At 40.6% G+C, this 18,675-nt stretch overlaps 1 protein-coding gene across 4 annotated transcripts in view; it reads right to left on the bottom strand.

Annotated features, from left to right (window-relative positions):
* Positions 1-18,675, bottom strand: part of CNKSR2 (connector enhancer of kinase suppressor of Ras 2) — a gene marked incomplete at both ends in the record, with an annotated part of 215,875 nt that overhangs the window by 164,767 nt on the left and 32,433 nt on the right. For all 4 annotated transcript variants that reach the window (XM_082304996.1, XM_082304997.1, XM_082304998.1 and 1 more), the window contains 2 exons: positions 1,359-1,561; positions 13,730-13,893. In XM_082304996.1, coding sequence (XP_082161122.1) covers positions 1,359-1,561; positions 13,730-13,893 — 367 coding nt within the window. The remainder of the gene's footprint in view (positions 1-1,358; positions 1,562-13,729; positions 13,894-18,675) is intronic.

Below are 18,675 nucleotides of genomic sequence, written 5' to 3'. Positions count from 1 at the left end.
GATATTCCCACTTCCTGAGAAAAATGCAGTCATCGTCCTGCCTTCATCCTAATTTGGGGGCTTCACAAAGAAGGAAGAGCAAACCTAACCAAAACATCCACACCCTCATAAATCAGAAAAGTCTTAGAATGTTACAGAAAACATTTGCCAGAACCAGGTGTTTAAGCTACACAGATCTTCAAAAGGACTTCCCCAGAAATCTGAATGAAATTAAAATATCACTTCTAGGAAACCTTATTTGGACACTAAAGACAGCATTGCTAAAAGTGGGCTACCACCATGGCTGCCTGCATTTTTAACGTCTTGGAACTCCTACATCTGATCGGCTGTCATTTCAGATAAATGCAAAAGTCATTTTGCATTTTACTGGGAGTAGAATCGATATGCAGCAGTGGTAGCTGCAGTCTATTGGACAAAACAAAGAGTTTGCAGTTTGGCTTAAGGAATGGAAAAGATTCATGCTTCACCTAAACCTTTGATATGGAAATCATTTATGGGACAGAAGCCAGTTTTCCTCAGGAAAATGAAACACAACAAAACCCACAGCAGTAAACCCTAACAATTCTGTCAGATTTTAAGAATTACACAAAGATCATACTCTGAACAAAACTTCAGCTGCTGGATACAAAATAAGATACAGTTTTAAATCAAGATAAGCATTTTATTTTCACTGATAAAAATGGACTGTGATGCATTTTATAAAGACATACAGATAGACTAATTTTAACAACTTCAGGCGTTTCAATGATCATCTTAAATACCTGCATATTACTCTTGTTATCATTAGAAAAATGTCACTATAGGTATAGTAAAGGAGAGCACTTGAGTCCTGGTCCCACATACTTCCTAGGTAATAGAAGTAAAAGTATAAGACAGTTCCAATTGCATCTACAGTTTCAGAGCTATTTCACTGCCATTTAAAAACCATAAAATGCAACATGGATGTTTATACACACACGCACACACACACACTGGAAGTATATATTGACAGCTATATAATGAAAAGTATGATCACATTTTTGTGAATTTGATGCTATCAGAGCAAGGAATCTGAGTTATGCAGGTCAAAGTGTTCTTCTATACTAATAATAAAGTACATGTAGAACCTAATGATGTCATTCTGTTGCTATAAGGTATTTCCAGATATGTGTAGGGTTGCAGTGCATTTGGAAGTATTGTAGTGAAATGCTATCTGAATTGCATGCTGACTGAACAAGAAAAAATTGCTACAAACATCCTCTCAGAATGTGTAAATGAATTCTGCTTCCAATTCAATGTCTACATTACATCTTGTAAAGAAGTTGGGGTTTGTGCGTGTGTGTGATCTGGTTACCTGTGACACATTTGGGAGATTTTACCTGTCCAACCAAGCCAGCAGACTTTTAGCTGCTCCAATCAGATCCACTACTGACGTCAGAAAATCATTCGGTAACTTGCGGCTGGTCCTTCCATCATAGTGACCACTCCTCCTCCTCCCAGTGATGAAGTTCTGCAGATTTTTGGCAGATGCATTCAGTTTGTGAGAAAGGGTTTTTAGATTTTCCGTTTCCAAACCATAGTTCTGCATTGAAAAAAAAGACAAAGAAAAGAAAGTTAGCTTTGCAGCTGAACATGAAGTACCAAGAACAGCAAGACTGCTCTTCTGCTTCAAAACTTAACCATTCCTAATAATTAAGGTAGAAATACACCCACTCATTAGTTTTTAAATGTATGGCATGTTCTGTTTCTAAAGTGCATAAAAATAGAACAAAAGAAGAGCAAAATTATGAGTGATCTCTTAGCTGGTTTTAAGTGCACTGAGAAAAACATCTCAAAATGAAAAAAAAATGTAGTCTGGAAGATTGATTTACAAAGCAGTGCATCACTCTCAGTAGATCTGACGGTTCTCTCAGTAGATCTGATGGTTAGGGATCAGTCCCTCGTGCCCATACTCACACCAATTCCTAAGATCGTATTAGGCAAGAGGGCTTGCAGCTAGCAGAAGTATGCAGTATGGTCACAGTGTGACACCAAATTGCTTTGGTTTTGTTTCAGTGAAGGAAGCATGTTCGTTACCTTCTTTTTATTCTTGTTAGCAGTAAAGGACCATCAGAATCACAAACCAGAGAACACAGGGCTACTCTGCACAATGTCTGTGTTGCCCTTTTAAAGTCAAGTTATAAACTTTGCTTCCATTCAAGAGTAAATCCCTTAAACTTAAATTACGTTCCTCAGCTGTGCAGCAGAGACAGAAATAATTATGCAGAAATATTAAAAAATAGTACTTGAAAATCCTTCAAATATACAAACGATGCTGAAATGGCACTAGAGAATGCCCTAATTTAATGTTCAATTACAATATAATATAGTACCGTCAGTGATTTGTTATTTCTATAATAGATTTGTTTTCCTCACAAATGAAAAGAATAATAGAGTTCTTTCAAAAGAGATCTTCTTTTGCCTTTGTAAAGGAATAAGCAATTGCATAGACTTGAGAGTATTATTCCTGTAAGAGAAAGATGGGACTTCTGAAGGTGCTCCTTGCCTTAACCACATCACAGGGTTATAACAGGGGGTGCTCACAACTTGTTCAGTTGATGATGGACTACTTATTATCAAAGGTCGACCATTTCCTACCACATATGATGATGAAGTAGGATGCAGAAAGCACCTCAGCTGCAAACAGGAAAATCCACTTCCTCATGACATCCCCTGTCCTCACCAGCTCTTATCCCAGGCCCCCTGGTTTGGTCCCCACACTCACCTGTCCGTAAGGAGAAGAGACAGGAGAAGGGATATATTTGCCAATGCTAATTTAAGACTGATGAAGCTTATTTACCTTAGTCTTTCTTCGGGGGGGGGGGGGGGGGGGGCGGGGAGAGATGATTATTTACAGCAGTTGTCATGCTCCTAATCCAAACCATCTACTAGAAGAACTTAATCTCCTCTTTAATTATACAGGGACTTCAGGAAGATTACACTGAAGCCAGCCCCGGAGAGCCCCCAGCCCTCCCACAACATCCACTCCCAAGCAAATGGGAGATCATCGTGGAAAGGAGAGACTTCAGCACACGGCTTGTCTTCCATCTCCCAGCCAGACCCTCTTTGTGCTTTTAAACCAAACACACTTCGTGAGGGAGCCACTAAAATGACAGCCATCTTCCCGCAGCAGAAGATGCACTTTGGGACTCAGCTTAAGGGGGAAGTGACCATACACTAAGGTTGTGTTCTAAAAATCTCTACTGTAACTTCTGCGAGTGTCCATATTTTGGGCAAGGAAGATTTTGCAGGCACGTTTCTCAAATGCACAGTTTCTGTGTAGGCACCGTCCTATGCCACCATGTTCAGTTCCCAATTAGACAAACTGTATGTTTGGGCAGTGACTTTTCCACCATGTAAATATTCGATAACAATTATACAACTGATAGAGCTAGGTTATAAATAAAAAATTACAAGATGAAAACAATAAATTAGGATGGAAAAGTAAAGCGTACTTTATTATGCAGCTAAACGACTCATAACTAATAACTTATTAAATCAGTCCAAATTAAAGAGATAAACATCAGATAAAAATAAATTTATCTTTGCTGCGGTTTTCTGTGGTTGCTGTGGCTGAAAGAGCACAATGGAGATTGAGGATTCAGTAGGATCAAGTTGGGGGAAAAAACAGGTTTGTTCTTATTTGATTCTGCTTCTTCAGCATCTAGCTCATTTTGGCAAAATTAACGGGGGAAAAAACAAATGAAAGATATTCTGGGCGAAAGATACGTCACACAAAATGTCTTACAGATCAGCCAAACCAAAATCCCACCACAAGTGAGCCCCACGACACCCGCGCAACATGGCGCTCACCTCCCCAAACACGGGGGGAACAACCGCAAACCGCCGGCTGGCCACAGGGCTCCTCACAGGGTTTCCTTCTTTCTGACACACCGAAACGCTGAACTTCTTAATTCAGGGGGCTGTTACCAGGAAGCTGAGTGCGATTATCGAAATACCACGCTTGCCTTCAAACCACGTGAGGCAAAGGTGAGTTTCCTCAGCGGTCACCACACTGCAGCTCCCAGCCCCCCCCAGCCCAGGCGCCTGGCGTTCACCGGCGCTTCGACGCACGACCTGCGCTTTACGCCTGACCTGGCGGAAGAGGCCTGGCTCCCTGCTGCAAACGGCTGCCCCTCGCCCGCCCCAGCGCTGAGCCGCCGAGGAGACCTCATCCCTCAGCACCAGAACTCGTTGTCCTTCGTTAAGCCGGGGCTGTGCGCGGCGAAGGAGCCGGCTGGGCCCGGGGCACCTGCTCGCCTCCCCAGCCAGGCCCCGTGCAGGGCCCACGGCCTGGGGGCTTCTCACTGAGGGCCAGGCTGGATCCAAACGCTCCTCCTCAACAACTCCAAATTACTTCAACTCCCTCTCCATTCCCCCGCTTTGTCACCTCATCTGTACCTCATCCGCACCTCATCCGCCAAGAGAGGTGGGTGCTGGGTACCAGCCACCGCAGCGGGAACCCCGCCAGGCAGCCCACAGGCCTCCAGTCCTACCAGAAAGTAAAACATGCAATATTGAACGCCACAGACCGAGCAAAAAGATACTCAAAAATTTATTCTATGACAGGAAAATAGGGTGCATTTGTTTCTTTAGGAAATCATCTCCTATAAAAGCTTAGTGGCCTCTTGTTAACATTTCAGGTGATGGACACCTACAGGCCTACTCTTTCAGATGTCTTTTTTCGCTGTCAGATATGTGGAAAGGAAGAGACAATGTTAACAGATACAAAGTCTATTTTCACACATATTCATCAAATGTGTGTGTTTTCTTTAACATAAAAAAACTAAGGGACAAATTTAATGCCTAAACAATGTATAAAACCCAGTCTTACATGAGGAATGGCACTGATTTCAGTAAAGCCTCCACCTGTAATATGAGACAGATACGGCCAGGGATGGAAAACACGGAGATAAATTTCAGGCAGAATATATTTTTGGGCAGCTGTGTTTATTGAAGCCTTCAAGTAGAAGGATCCTAAAACAGCAGCCAAGCTAACAAAATCCCCACTTTATCACCAATATTTCTGGCCCACATTAAAAATGAACAAAGAGTTGCATGTTCTAATATTGGAAAAAAGCTTGCTGAAATAATAACTGCCAAGTTTAATCATACTTTATATGTGATAATATACTATTAACAATATGGTTTTCTTAGAAACACACTGCGTTTATTTTCAAGCAACGTAAGAAGATAATTGCAGGCGAAGGAGACAATTCTTTGTTTTCCCCTTCTCTGCATTTAGCCGGCACTAACACAAGTTACGCTTCCATTAGCCAAAATAAATTTACAGTCACTGAAAGAACCACAAAGAAATCTCTGCATGCTTGTAGAGATTACGAGAAGTGAAGCAAGTCTACGCATCCGCTTTCTCAACGAGAGGCCACAGAGCAAGAGTCTCTTCAGAGACACCCCGCCTCAACAGAAATGGCTCTAATGGAGTCTCTTCTGGCAATCACAAAAGAAGAACTTGATGAAGCTAAGCTACACAGAGTAATAGCTTGTCAGCAGGTGTTTGAACTAAAGGTGGTGGGAGCTATTAATAGACATTTTACCTGCTAATTACTTTTCTGTGGCTTCACATGACAGTGTGAGTGATGAATTGCAGCTCTTTTCTTCACATGCTGACAAGCAGTAGCTCTAATCACCACTGATGAGTTTTGCTTTTTTTTGTTGGTGAGAGGAGCCAGCCTAGTCCCTCTGCCAGCCCATCCTTGCACCGTCACCAACACAGGGTAGGAAGAAAGTTCGGTAACCAAACTTTGGAAGTAAAGTGAACCTTTTGTGGATTAGTTTGATCAATGTTCATTAGTTGTTCGCTCCCCCCCAGTTTAAGAAAATATAAAAAAAAAAAAAAAAAAAAAAAAATCAGAGCTCATTTCATCTCTTTCCTGTGTTAAATTCACTTAACCCTTGCTGGCAGGGAAGTGCACTGCACACTGCTAACACAGGCTAAAAAGTAAAGTGTCCCTAACTCATAGTGCTAACTATCTCTGCTGGCTCAGACAGGGTGTCTAGAAGCTGCTGAGACCTTTAGTTTAGGGTGTTTTTATGCTGCCCATTGTGAATGCAAAGACATCTCAGCTAACTAAAAAAGCCAAGCTCAGGTACCAAAAGATGTCCGGATCTAAACTCACCACAATACGCAATACAGACATAGCCACAGTCCCATTAACAAATCCAGAAATCCCTTAGAAGAGACGTCTCGAGCAGAACTTTTGTGCAACCATGAATGCCTCTACATCTCCAAGCACAAAGGCCACATTAAGTTCAAGGACATCGTTTGGCTCCTACAAACAATCCAAGACAGAAAAATGAGCATATGGCCCCTCTGCCTACCTCCCCAAATAACTGTTTCTTCTCTTTCAGCCCAGAAAGCTGCTGGAAATCATGTGGAGCAAAAGGCATGCAGCAATCAGTGCTAACTCTTACTGAAGAGACACAAGATGGGAACTAAAGATACTACTGTAACACTCATGCTTGAGGGCAAAAGGAAAATAGAAACAGTTTCTCTAGGCAGGCAGAGCAGATAGCAGTGCATACATCGATTAATTTCTGCTGCCCCTCTGGAGAAGGCAACCACTACTGTATAAACTACAGAAGGTAAAGGTTTATTTTCATTTGGCAAATATTTGTTGCCACACGCAAACATTATTTTTAAAGAAGAAAAAAATGGCAAACTTTTGAAAAGACAAATATTATAGTCTAGATAGCTGTACTGTGTGATAAATGATGTGCAGTGTATAATAAATTATGTGTAAAGGAATGTAACTTCTCAGCTATGCTTGATATCTCTCAGTAATATGGATAACAAACACAAGGATGAAATAATAATTTTTCTCTCTAATGCAAGTTTTTAAAAAATCTTTTTCCACTTATTCACAGACTGAACACAGGAGTTTTAGGTAAGAATAGCATATGACTGCTAAGAAATGGACTTAAGATAACCTCAGGCAAGCTTAATTCTGCTCCTCACTATTTTTCAGTGCTTTCATCTTCCATATTTAATTCTTGATCATCATTTCTGTATGTAATATTTATTGCTTTTACACAAGCAACTTGGAAACAGTAAAGTTCATAGAGTCCTCAGTTCTCCGGAAGGCTGGGGAAATTTTTAAATGAATAATCAAAACAGCATCACATGGATACCACAGCACATGGCAGCCATTTCAAAACCACGCCTCAAAATTTGGGGCTGCCAAAAATTTGCCAAGAAAAATTCCAACCTTTGTCTCCAAAGTTGTTTTTAAAAATGAACAAAATGCATCTGAACCTCATTCTCCAAAACACTTGGCTGAACACATCCCACAAAGTATGAGGCAGACAGCTTACCAGCCCAAAGTTGCGAGCAACTGAGAACACAGCTTGTCATATGGAAGGTGCCTTATGTAACTTTATACCTCATCAGATCTGCCTACAACATATATTTCTAACGACCCTTCTTCCAGCGTCACGAAATGCCAACACTAAGGTTATCTCTCCTTCAAATAGCACTGACATATGGGGTAATTTAGAAGTGCACAACACATGATCCTTACACATCTGTTTCATAAACACAGAATGAGTAGATAAGGAGAAAAAGGCAGATAGCTCAAATGACACTTATCATTTACTGCAATTATTAAACATATACTGATTAAAGGCAAGTGGTTTCAAAGAGTATAAATATTTGTCCTAAATGTTTGCTGTCAGAAAAAACTCAGGTGCATGATACTTATAGCCCTGCAGAACCCGGGAAAGATTGATAATCATCATCATCATCCCCTTTCCTGAAAAATGTCCTTCTTTTTCCACAGCACAATCAAGCAACACATCAAAAAGCTAAGCCCTGGTTATGCTTCGTAGCACTAATAGAGCAATTATATAACTATTCTTCTTACTCTTATTCAATCAGCAGATTCTGCAAGACCAAGAGCTAATTATTTTTTTGTTTTTCAACTTTCTCATGTAATTTTGTCCCTAGCCAGCCAAGTGCTGTTGTTTCTCCAGAATTCAACTACCTGCTACATATTCAGTTACATGCATTTCACAAAGTCTTAAACAGCTAATCAGCAGTTTCAAAAAAAAAAAAAAAGGAAGTAAGTAGATTGTTATGAACACACTACCTCTTTAAAACATTGTACATTGTAACAGCCCTTTTTAGCCAGTCTGCTTTTAACTAGGTCCCTTCCAACCCAAACCATGCTATAACTCTATGTACCAGGGCATATATTTCGCACTTGGCCCAAACCCCAAACAGCCCAAAGAAAAAAGCAACTAGGAAAAATATCTAGGATCCGTAACTGATGCTTGAGGCACGTGGGAGGAAGGACATTCACCCTTTGCATATAGACATATTTACTGCCTTTGGCATACCACAGGGTTTACTGCAGTTCTGTATAAAAGATCTACTAGCAACAGCAACAAACATTTTCAATATGATCTATATGAGCTATCAGAAACCCTTTAACTCCTTAGCTTTATTGATCTGGTGATGGACTTCAGGATTTCCTTTCCTGCAGTTAAGTTAGCTCAGACTGAAGAAAGGAAGGCAGATGATATATAAGCAGAACTTTAACTTGCAAAGGGCAATAGTAAAAAGGGTAAGTAATTTTTCTGCTGTGAGCATGCAGAATATTAACAATAAATCCCAACTTCCGTACATACAAATCTCCATTCTGAAATGAAGTCTTCCTCATTTAGCACTACAGTGATTAAGTCTAATATTCACTATTACTGACAAAAGTAGTTTCAAGATGTGACTAGTGATAAGGGCAAAGGAAAGGATTTCTGTGTGAGAAATGGCAAGAAGATGAAATTAAGATAAAAGGCATAATTCTTGGGAGGAATCAAATCATTCATGGGTAAAGTAGGTCTATTTTTTACACTCATTTGCATTTAAATGTTTTGTGTTAGTGGTAAATGATAAGTAATTTCTTGCTGTTAGTGCACACCAATGTTTTCTCTGCCAAATAATAATGCTATTTCATCTGCTGCAATCTTCTAGCTTTACAGATTCAAATATACAGTGCATAATAAATTCCTGTGCAGCCATAGCAGATTTAAATAACTAGCACGAAACCAGTACTGAAAACAGTATGCTGTACAAAGCAAAAACTGTTGTGTTTTGTTTTTTAACCAAACTCTATTCTACACAAATGCAGATTCCCTGAAGAAGTATTTTGCAAATTCACAGGGACTTTACTAAGTTCTTTGGATATGAAAAACTTTAAAGCATCCAAAAGTTATTTGTGAAGTTTTCTAAATATTCTTATCTTCCCAGAACAAAATATTTCCCACCTCAAGGTCTCCTTTTAAAAAATATTTAAAAATGTTCAAAATCAAACGAAATTAATCTTCATTCAAACAAAATGTACATGATATTTTGGAGAAGTAAAGCAAAAAAAAATCCTCATGCATCAAGGCATTGTGGTGATATGTCGGGCAAACTAGATTGTTTTCTTAAAGATGGAAGAAGAAATCTTTGGCTATGCAGTCTTCAGTCTTTGTATTCTCCAGACAGCACGGCAAAGGGTAGCATTTTCTTGGAAAATCATGATACCAAGGAGACATAAAATTCAGCGTCCATCGACACTCAGCAAAATATGGTCATACCCAGTTTTGATAAAGGAAACTCCATCTCCTGACAAACACATGATGGAAAAAGAATTACATGCATTTCCTTGCTTTCTGCAGCACAGTTAGTTAGCTATTTCAGCAGCTACAAGACCTCCAGATGCCCTCCAAACCTTGAAGGCTGATACACTGATCTGATGGCATTATTTAAGTAATCTGTTCTTCAGTATGCATTTCTCTTTTCATAAGCAACACCTCCATCTTTCCGCAATTTACTTTCTGTTGGCATTGTTTATTCACATCCAGTTCTTAAAGCGACCACCAAAGAAACAAGGCTTGTCACATTTTATGTATGGATGAAGGTCTGCTGCACTGTTGTTTGTTACTGATGAAATGTAAAGCAGTCTTAGACTAGCTTCACCGCCACACACATAGTGAAAAGGATCATGTTGAGGCTAGATCTGGGTGGTAATTTTTATAAATGATGAACAAGCGTATGTTTTATCATCTAGAAGTAGCCTGGAGAAAAAATACCACGGTACCTAACTCAGTACAGTTTCTCCTGTATCTCTAGAGCTGGACATGCAGTTTCTTAGTTTACCATTTTTCAACCATGTTTGAGATGTCAATTATTTTTTTGAGATTTTCTCAGTATGAATAAACATGCACATCCACATCAAGCAGGAATCTACCTGTTGGTGCCACCAGTGTGATCTTGGTTCATGTCCCAGTTTGAACAGAGAGGGAAGGACAAGAGACGTGCCTTGCTGGAAACAGAATAACTCTAGAGGCATATATCCGTCATGGTGGTTTCTCAAGGACTGATTGAAAACCATGCAACAGACTCTGAGCAGCAACAAAATACCATCACAGACCTCACTACTTTCTTTTAAGCACAGAGAACATTTCATTTATCTTGCCCTTTCTGACATACGGATTTTATAAAACACAAAACTGCACCGAGGCAAGATAATCTATTGAACATGCTCCCGCCTTCACAGACTGAAGGAGAGATGGAAGAGACAAACTACATTAGTTACATTGCCCGCTCTCTCCTGGAGCACGTTCAGCTGCAGTGATGGTATGCGGTATGTACGCCCCCACCATTATCAGCGAACGTGACCTGTAACAGCAGTAGCAGCTGGGCAAAATCTTTATTCCTCCTTCTCTGAAGCACCACAGGAAAAGAAAACCTGTGAATCTCACCCCCGGGATGCTTGGTCTCCTGTCAAGAGCACAGTATGGCAGGCTGGCAGCCAAGAGAGACTCTACTCAGATGGATAGCACAGGCCACCATTTGTTCTCTCATCAGCTGACGAACCCTGGAGGATCCATTTGTTGCAAGTGCTTATGACAGGAGGGGAATACTGTGAGAGACCATAGCCACCCACCCACCTTCTGTCAAAAATCAATAAAGAACATGCTTTAAATAGTGCTATCAATCATAACTGGTCCCCAACTACTGTTGCAGCAAGCAGTTTGTCTATTTAGTGCTGTTCAATAGCCTCTGCCTGGGTTAAGGAGGTCCCATGCTCTCTCCATACAAGCCAAATATGCTTGTTCAGGCTCTCCACTTTCCTCCAAGAAGAAAATGTTGCCCTGTGAACTACAGGCATGCAACACAAGCAGCTGGTTTGCCATTTGCCATATCTACAGCTGACAGGGCAGAAACTGCGAGCAGAAGTGTACCCCCAAAAATGCTGGGAAGGGGGGCAGGAAGAAAGCAGCTCTTAAAACACATCAGTTATCAACATTGCAGAAGCTCTCCTCATTGATGGCAACTCTGTCTTGGAAACTCTCCCCTGCAGAGTGAGAGCAGGAATGAACAGTGGGAGGTGGTTCTGTCCCCCTCATTCTCCTCAATGCCAAAAACTGTTTAGGTGGTCCCTCACTAACTTGGAGAGAATGGGAAGGAGAATCAGAAGTGACAATCCTTTTGGTTTTTAATGATTAGTTCAAAATCAATCAGAGATTATGCTTGCAAGGCAAAATTAACATTACTATTCCTATCTCATCATGCCACTCATCATCTCCAGCATCCAAACAGATCTTAACTCAGTTGGATCATACACATGTAACTCATGCCAAATTCTATCGTGAAACCTCTGTCGAACTCCAGGGAAACAGAAAAAACAATCAGATCATTTTCATTAAAAAAATCTTGCACAGTGACTACCTGCACTAGCAGTTATCCTACGCTGGAGAGTCATAGGCTTAAAGTTCTCCTAAACAATACAGTCAACATTAGAGGCTGATCAGAAGAATGGGCAATCACTAACCAGGAGAGATACTTGCTGATGCAATAAAAAAAGGAAAGCCTGTAAGTATAGGACCAATGTAGCCAAAAGGATTGTCCCTGAATTAAATTTCCTAAGAAGTTTATCTGATTGGTGAACAATAAATTCAAATTGAGTCCACTAAAATCAATATAACAATCACATTTTGTATCCCTGAGGAGCCATCAGGAGCCAATTGTGAGCCTGCAAAAACCTCAGCTTAAGTTAGAAGCTGTAATCTGAACGCATGCTGTTGTGTTTCAGTGATGAAGTTTTCTTTTAGACGAACTCAGAAAAGCAGACAACACTACATATGCAATAAGGACCAGGAAGGTATAGACTTGCTGCCTGAATTAAGGATGCATTGTTAGCCTCCGCTACAAATTCCTTATTTTACATTCAACTTAGTTCCATGTACTTTTGCCTAAGATAAGGGAGCTACAAAGACAAGTTGTGTTTGTTCATCTAAAGATAACATCTGTAATTACATACCCAGGAAAAAAAGAAATTTCAGCTAATAAACAAGGTTTTTTTCTGTGAAAATAGATTATTTTTGACACAGCCACAATCTGTCTCCCTGTATGTCTGGGAAGAATGGTCATCAGTGTTCACCCTAACTTAGATTTTGTCTCAGTTAAAGTATTTACTTTCTTGCTTCCTTTTGCACTGTCTGATGAGAAAAGTACTTTGTGAATAACTCTATGTTCCCTTCTGTATCAGTAGCATTTTTTTTAGGATTGCGTCCTTTCCATTATTTAAAAAACAAATAGATGAGTTAACTTATTGCACTGAGCCACTTTGCAACGTTATTAAAAATACTATTCTAAAGAAGAGAATCTAAGATGTGTTTAAAACCAAATGTCTTCCTGTATGGAAAAGCTTTTCTCCCCTTTTTTACTTTTTCTTTTGCATTTTTTGTTTATATTTTTTCCCTCTCTTCTCTTCATTACCCCTCACATCTATCTCCCAAAGATGCAACAACTGGATATTCAGAAAAGCTGCTGCATACTGCGAATCCCCAAGCCCTTCTGAAGAGCCTTTCAGCCTACCATCTTTGATTGCCTCTACTGGGATTCAGCTTTCTTAAAGCTGCTTCTGAGGCTTGGAAAAGTAGTATGCATTAAAAATCCACAAAACACCACTTTAGGCAGTCAAGTACATCTTAGCAGAGCTGCGCACATCCTTCCTACAGTGGAGAATGCAGACAGTGTGCTCAATCTATCACTAATCTTTACAGGCACATACAAAAAGTTTGTAAGAAGGGTGAAGTCAGCACCGCACCCCTCACCAAGGGGATAATCCCAGTTATGCATGACGCAACCTGACTGAAAAGACCATTACCAAAATCCCTCTGTATGCTCTATCAAAGATGCATGTATTATTTATACATAAGATAATTATTTCAGTATTTAATCCTTTCTACTGTGAAATACAAGCAGCTATGTTTCAGCAAGCTCGAATAATCATCTAAAACACAATTTGCAGGAAAGGATCAGTGAAAAATTACATGGTTAACATCAGGACATTTTGTTTGTAAAGGGCAACCGGCACTCAATTACTGCGTTCACATATATAGCTATTTTACATTCCAAACCAAACGCAGTCTAGTTCTTTTGTGATTTCAGATAAACTTTTCTTCTATAAAGACAGATATGCAAGCCCTAAATCTCTGATACCAATTTATTCAACAAGCACCATCCTACCAGTAGATCTTGCTCTTAATCTAGCCTCTGGTTTAAAATGTTAAATCGTTCATACATTACATGTCAGGAGTTTCTTGAACTACTTAGATAGTCTTTAGGTCTAGAAATCTGAATACACAAACTGTGAATATGCAAACACTGTTCACTCCCCAACCCGTTTTGCCCCAAGAAGTTTACCAGTGCGCAGAGCAAGTCTACTGCTTCCAAGATAAGCTCCTGGTGGCCAATTCGTGTGACTCCAAGATCTTCCAGTTCTTGATGAGTAATGCGTAGTAGCTGGTCACCACTAATCTTCTCTCTCTCAAAGTTCTTTATATATTGCTGCAGGCAATCATCAAGACCTGCAAAAACAGGACGGAAGAAGGGAAGAGAAAAGTTAGCAACATTTTGTACTGGCATAGGAAGTAAAAATGGGCTGGAACCAAAAATCAAGCCAACAGAGGATACTTGCCCGATCTTTAAGACAAGTATTTCAACATTACAAAAAATTTAATGCTACCCAGAAATCTTAAGATTTGGAGAGCTACGGCAGCCATGGCTTTTCCACCTGTGGACAATACCAACCGCTCCTGAACCCCAAACAGAGCCCTGAATTCTTGTAGTATATTGCACTGCCTATCTGGCAGCCCCTAATAACAGGTATGTTAGCAATGCCTCCATTACATCTGGGAGGGGAAAGGAGAAGAGGGAACAATGGAAGGGAGGAAGATTTGCATCCTTCTCTGGGTGCAGCATATCAACAGATGCTGTTAATTATTACAGCACTGTAAGAGACTGGAAACAAGGGAAAGCATTTGTGCCAGAGACAAACTCGAAGGGAATAATGAGTGTGAATATGCTTAATGCCATACATCCAGGAGTGACTAGTTATCAGTATCTCTTAACCTTGCTCCCAGGGTACCTCTGCCATGGTAGGTGACATGATGGGGAGAGGCTGCTGGAGATGCCTTCAGCTAGGAACCCGTCTCTTCATGGGACACTTGACTGCCCCATGCAGTGACACACAAAACTGCAGTGCCACATCATAGTGTCTCTCCTACTCCAAGACCGTTCATACGCTGCTGAGCCACCTGAAAGTTCACAGATCATGCCAGCCCCTAAAACAAGCTGCAAAGACATCTAGAGAACAAGAAAGGTGGTAGCACCGCGAATGCATAAACTGGGCCCCAACTGCAACAGCAGATCCAGCTCAATGTACCTCAGTTCAGAAACTGTACAGAGCCAGTCACAGCACACAAATGCTTACTGAGCATGAAAAGCCACTAGAATCAAGACCTGGATGTGCTCCCCAGAACAGAGTAACTGGGGAGCAGAAACAGGCCCATTGTGCCAAAAAAGATCCTAGAAGTGCATGCAATACATTTGCTCAGGACATGGATAAGCGCAGGGTTGTACAGGACCAGGTCCTGCTTTGGGAGCCACCCCTATTCTAGCTATTCAGTTTGATTTTCAGTCTAATGGCATGTAGCTGACTATACGTTTTTGCCTGGACCAAAGAGCACTGCAGAACGTGAGATAATCCATCATGCATCTCTTCCCCATCAATCTTTGCCTAAGAGGGCCAGACCAGTACAGGAAAGCTCTGCAGTATGTGCATCCCTGTGCCAAGGGGATAAGGAAGACTGTTGGGTATTTGGTAGTCCATCTAAAATTTGTGTCTGAATATCTTCTGATGTATCAACATGACTGCTACCGAGTAGCAGGATTTGACAAAAACCTGAATGCATTAATTTAGCTGCTTCTTGAGAAATAGTACTTTTCTGATGGTTGTCTTCAAACAATCCCTAATGCTGAAAATACATCTGCTCGTTAGGTGGCAAGGAAGTGAGAACATTTTTACTTGCTAATCAAAATGTCTGAAAAATCTGAAGATACCTGGAGGAGAAAAGATCGATCTGACTGCTGAGCCCCAGCTATGTCGTAAGAGCCCCAGCTTATAGCATAAAGCTTCTCTGAAACTGGTTTTGTTGCATTTTTGGTTCTTATTCACCTCCAAAGAGACTCACATGAGGAACATGTTGGTACTGCAGTCAGGGATGCCCCAGTGCCAGGCCAGCCTGCTGTTTCTGGCTCGGCCCTTGGGCAAGCGTCACCCACACTCTGTCTCTGCTACAACACACCAGCACAATCTTCACATGGCTTTAACTCTAGAATTCACACACCAAAACTAAACCACATGCAAACACGCTGTAAATCAAATACTCTAGGCCCAAGACACAGGAGCAAGGCCCCAATTCCAGCAGCCTCTGACCACATCCTTCCAGAGCCTGCCACCTGATTTCCTGCCTCCAAAACAAAGCCACTTAAAGGTCTAGGTTAATCAAGCATTTGGAGCTATGCCTTCCATTTGTTTCCCTTTCTAATCAAATAGTTGCTCAAATCGGTCATATAATCTATTAAAACATATTAACAGAGAACAAAAATGGTGATCCAGGACTGATCATCTATTGCATCTTGCCACACAGCCTGGTTCTCAGATGTCTTTGACTGGCTTGTGAGGAGCTAAAAATTGTTCCCTAATTCTCCAACAAAGAAAATACAAATGGTTAAACTTTCAGTAAAACCAATGATTCTCCTGAGTTTCATTCCCCTACAGCAGGGGAAACCGAATTATCAGAACCACCAAGACTGATCCATAAAATGATTTGGTTGCCACACATACGCACAGAAAAGAAGACAGGAACTCTTGCTAAGGACAAAACAACACAGCCTGCTGCTGGGGTGCCCCACCGTATTTTTGATATTTTTTCCCTTTGTACTTAAATAATGAATACTCTGCCTTTGGCCTTAGAACTGCCTGTTAATCAAAAGTAACGTTTCACTGTAAAAGAACACAATACATGCAAGATCTTAATTTCTCTCTTTCTTAGACACCACTGCTTCAGAAGATGTCAAAGAGCACGAGTCCTGCATATTCATTCCCAACGCATTTCAATGGGAGCCCTCAATTCATCCAAATGCTGCCATCTCTCTCTTACAAGCTAGGCAATGCTCATCATTATTAACAAATAGACAAGCAGCAATAAAAATCAGGTATTCTTCTCTGCCTGACACCTGAAAGTAAGGCCATTTACCAAGTCCCAGTGCTACAAGAACTCATTTAGACACTTAAATTTAGGTTGCAGAAGGAAAAAATTTTTCTCAAATCTTCTTGAATCCACTTTACTTGTTCACACACACACACGAGATACCATTATCTTGAATTATCTGACGTGAGCTTTCTTGATTTATCCATATTTGTATGTATTTTCTCCCAAAGCCCTTCTTGGGCCAAGTTTTCCATCTGATATATTAATTGTATGAACTGTTTTACAAGCACAGCTCCATGTATAATGGCATTTATTTTTTGAAAAAAATTGAATATTCTTGACAATACATAAAAAATTCCATCTAAAAATGTATTAAAAATAGGCCATAGATGTGCTTTTGCTAAATGACTAAAAAAGAAGGCAGTAAGTACTTCCTGAAGGCAGTAAGATATTCCTGAACTTAAGTCCCACACTGCTTACACAGACTGCTGAATGAGAATAATAACATTAAAACATCCAACGTCGTCAGGTATCAAAAAATGAATTCCCAGCTAAGAGACTAGCAACACAAATCCAGAATAAGACATGACAGATGCACTTAATAAACACTTACTGACAGTTAATTCTAAATAAAACCATTACTCTTCCTTTTCCTGCTATCTATGTATTTGTGTCATTCAGATGTAATCTAGACAGATGCATGTAGTTCATATAGGGTACGAAAAAAAATGTAAGTCAACGAAAATATTACTGACAATTGCTTGACTCACTAATTTCGTAAAAACTACAGCCAGGAAAGAACAAAATAATTTAACTGTAGATTGCGTGACATTTTCAGAATAGCTTGCCACAATTACTTCCCCTCATCCCCTAAATAGAACATCCTTTTGAAGTGATTTATTTCTGTTATTCTATTTCTTAATTAAAGAGCAGCAATTCTTTTTGTAAACAAAACTGTGCACAGATAGGAATTAATAATAATACAAAAAGGCCGCCAGCATTCCTCACCCACACCTTTTGTCCCCAGAGCCACCGCAGACAGCCCTGTTTGCCAGCAGCAGGCCAGCCACTGCTGCGTTCAGGTCAACAGGAGGGGAGCTGCAGGGAACGGGCGTTCCTGGCTGATAATGCCATTTAACTCGGGACAGGACAAGACGTGCCAAAAAACATCAGGTGCCTGGGGTCCACAGAGACACCCTGGAAGCTAACAGGGAAGGCACAGCTTTCTTAAGAGCACTCTGTCTTTTACAATATTCTTGCAAGTCCAGCATCCACCCAACCTCAATGTAGTCAGGAATTTTTCTAGCTGTCAAGGTCTGCTCCACTTCTACCCCCAGATGCCCTCGTATCAGAGGGTGTCGCACAACCCATGTACCACAGGAATCCCAGCAAATAACTCAGTTTGATGCACTATTCCCTGTTCCCGGCCAGGGGTGCGATTAAGGTTGCCAAGCACCTAGCAGTCCTGGATATTTCAAGAACAGTGGCCTCTGTCCAAAAACCAGGTCGCTATTATATTCTGGATGTATAAGGCCCCGAAGTATATCAAACAGGTTTTGTGATGGCAATACACAAGTAACAGTCACATATTCGGCAACTCTGCTCCTCACCCAAAATAACCCCAAGATTTTTTGAGTCTATATGAAGGCACAGATGTTCCAATAATAAGAGAGCTTAAAGTAAAACCATATGATGGTATTAGTCTTCCTTTTAGACCTACTCTTTAAAGGAAACACTATATAATGTAACTTTTTGTTCTTTTTTCTTGAAAGATTCCTCATCTCTTCCTCCAGAAATAACACAGACCTCCAAGGATGCTAACTACTCAAGCAGCATTCCCCTGCCCCACATGCTTTCCACCTGAGTTTATCAACCACAGTCTGGCAACGCTGTCCAGATCCTACTATACACTGATTACCTGGCTAGTTTGACTGGGGCCCAGAAGAGCATTTAAGATGTTAAGTGAATACATTGCACGTCTTTGTCAGCTGGCATACCCCTGAGGTGTTATGTACACAGATGGACGATTCTGTGCATTAACAGAAAAGGAGCAACTCTCTTCATTAAGTTTAAAGCAACCTCTACCTCATCTGT

This window comes from Platalea leucorodia, assembly GCF_965183815.1.
Source record: "Platalea leucorodia genome assembly, chromosome: 2".
Classification (NCBI taxonomy): Eukaryota; Metazoa; Chordata; class Aves; order Pelecaniformes; family Threskiornithidae; genus Platalea; species Platalea leucorodia.
The sequence above is the reverse complement of the archived record's forward strand: the minus strand, read 5'-3'. Positions and strand labels throughout refer to the sequence as shown.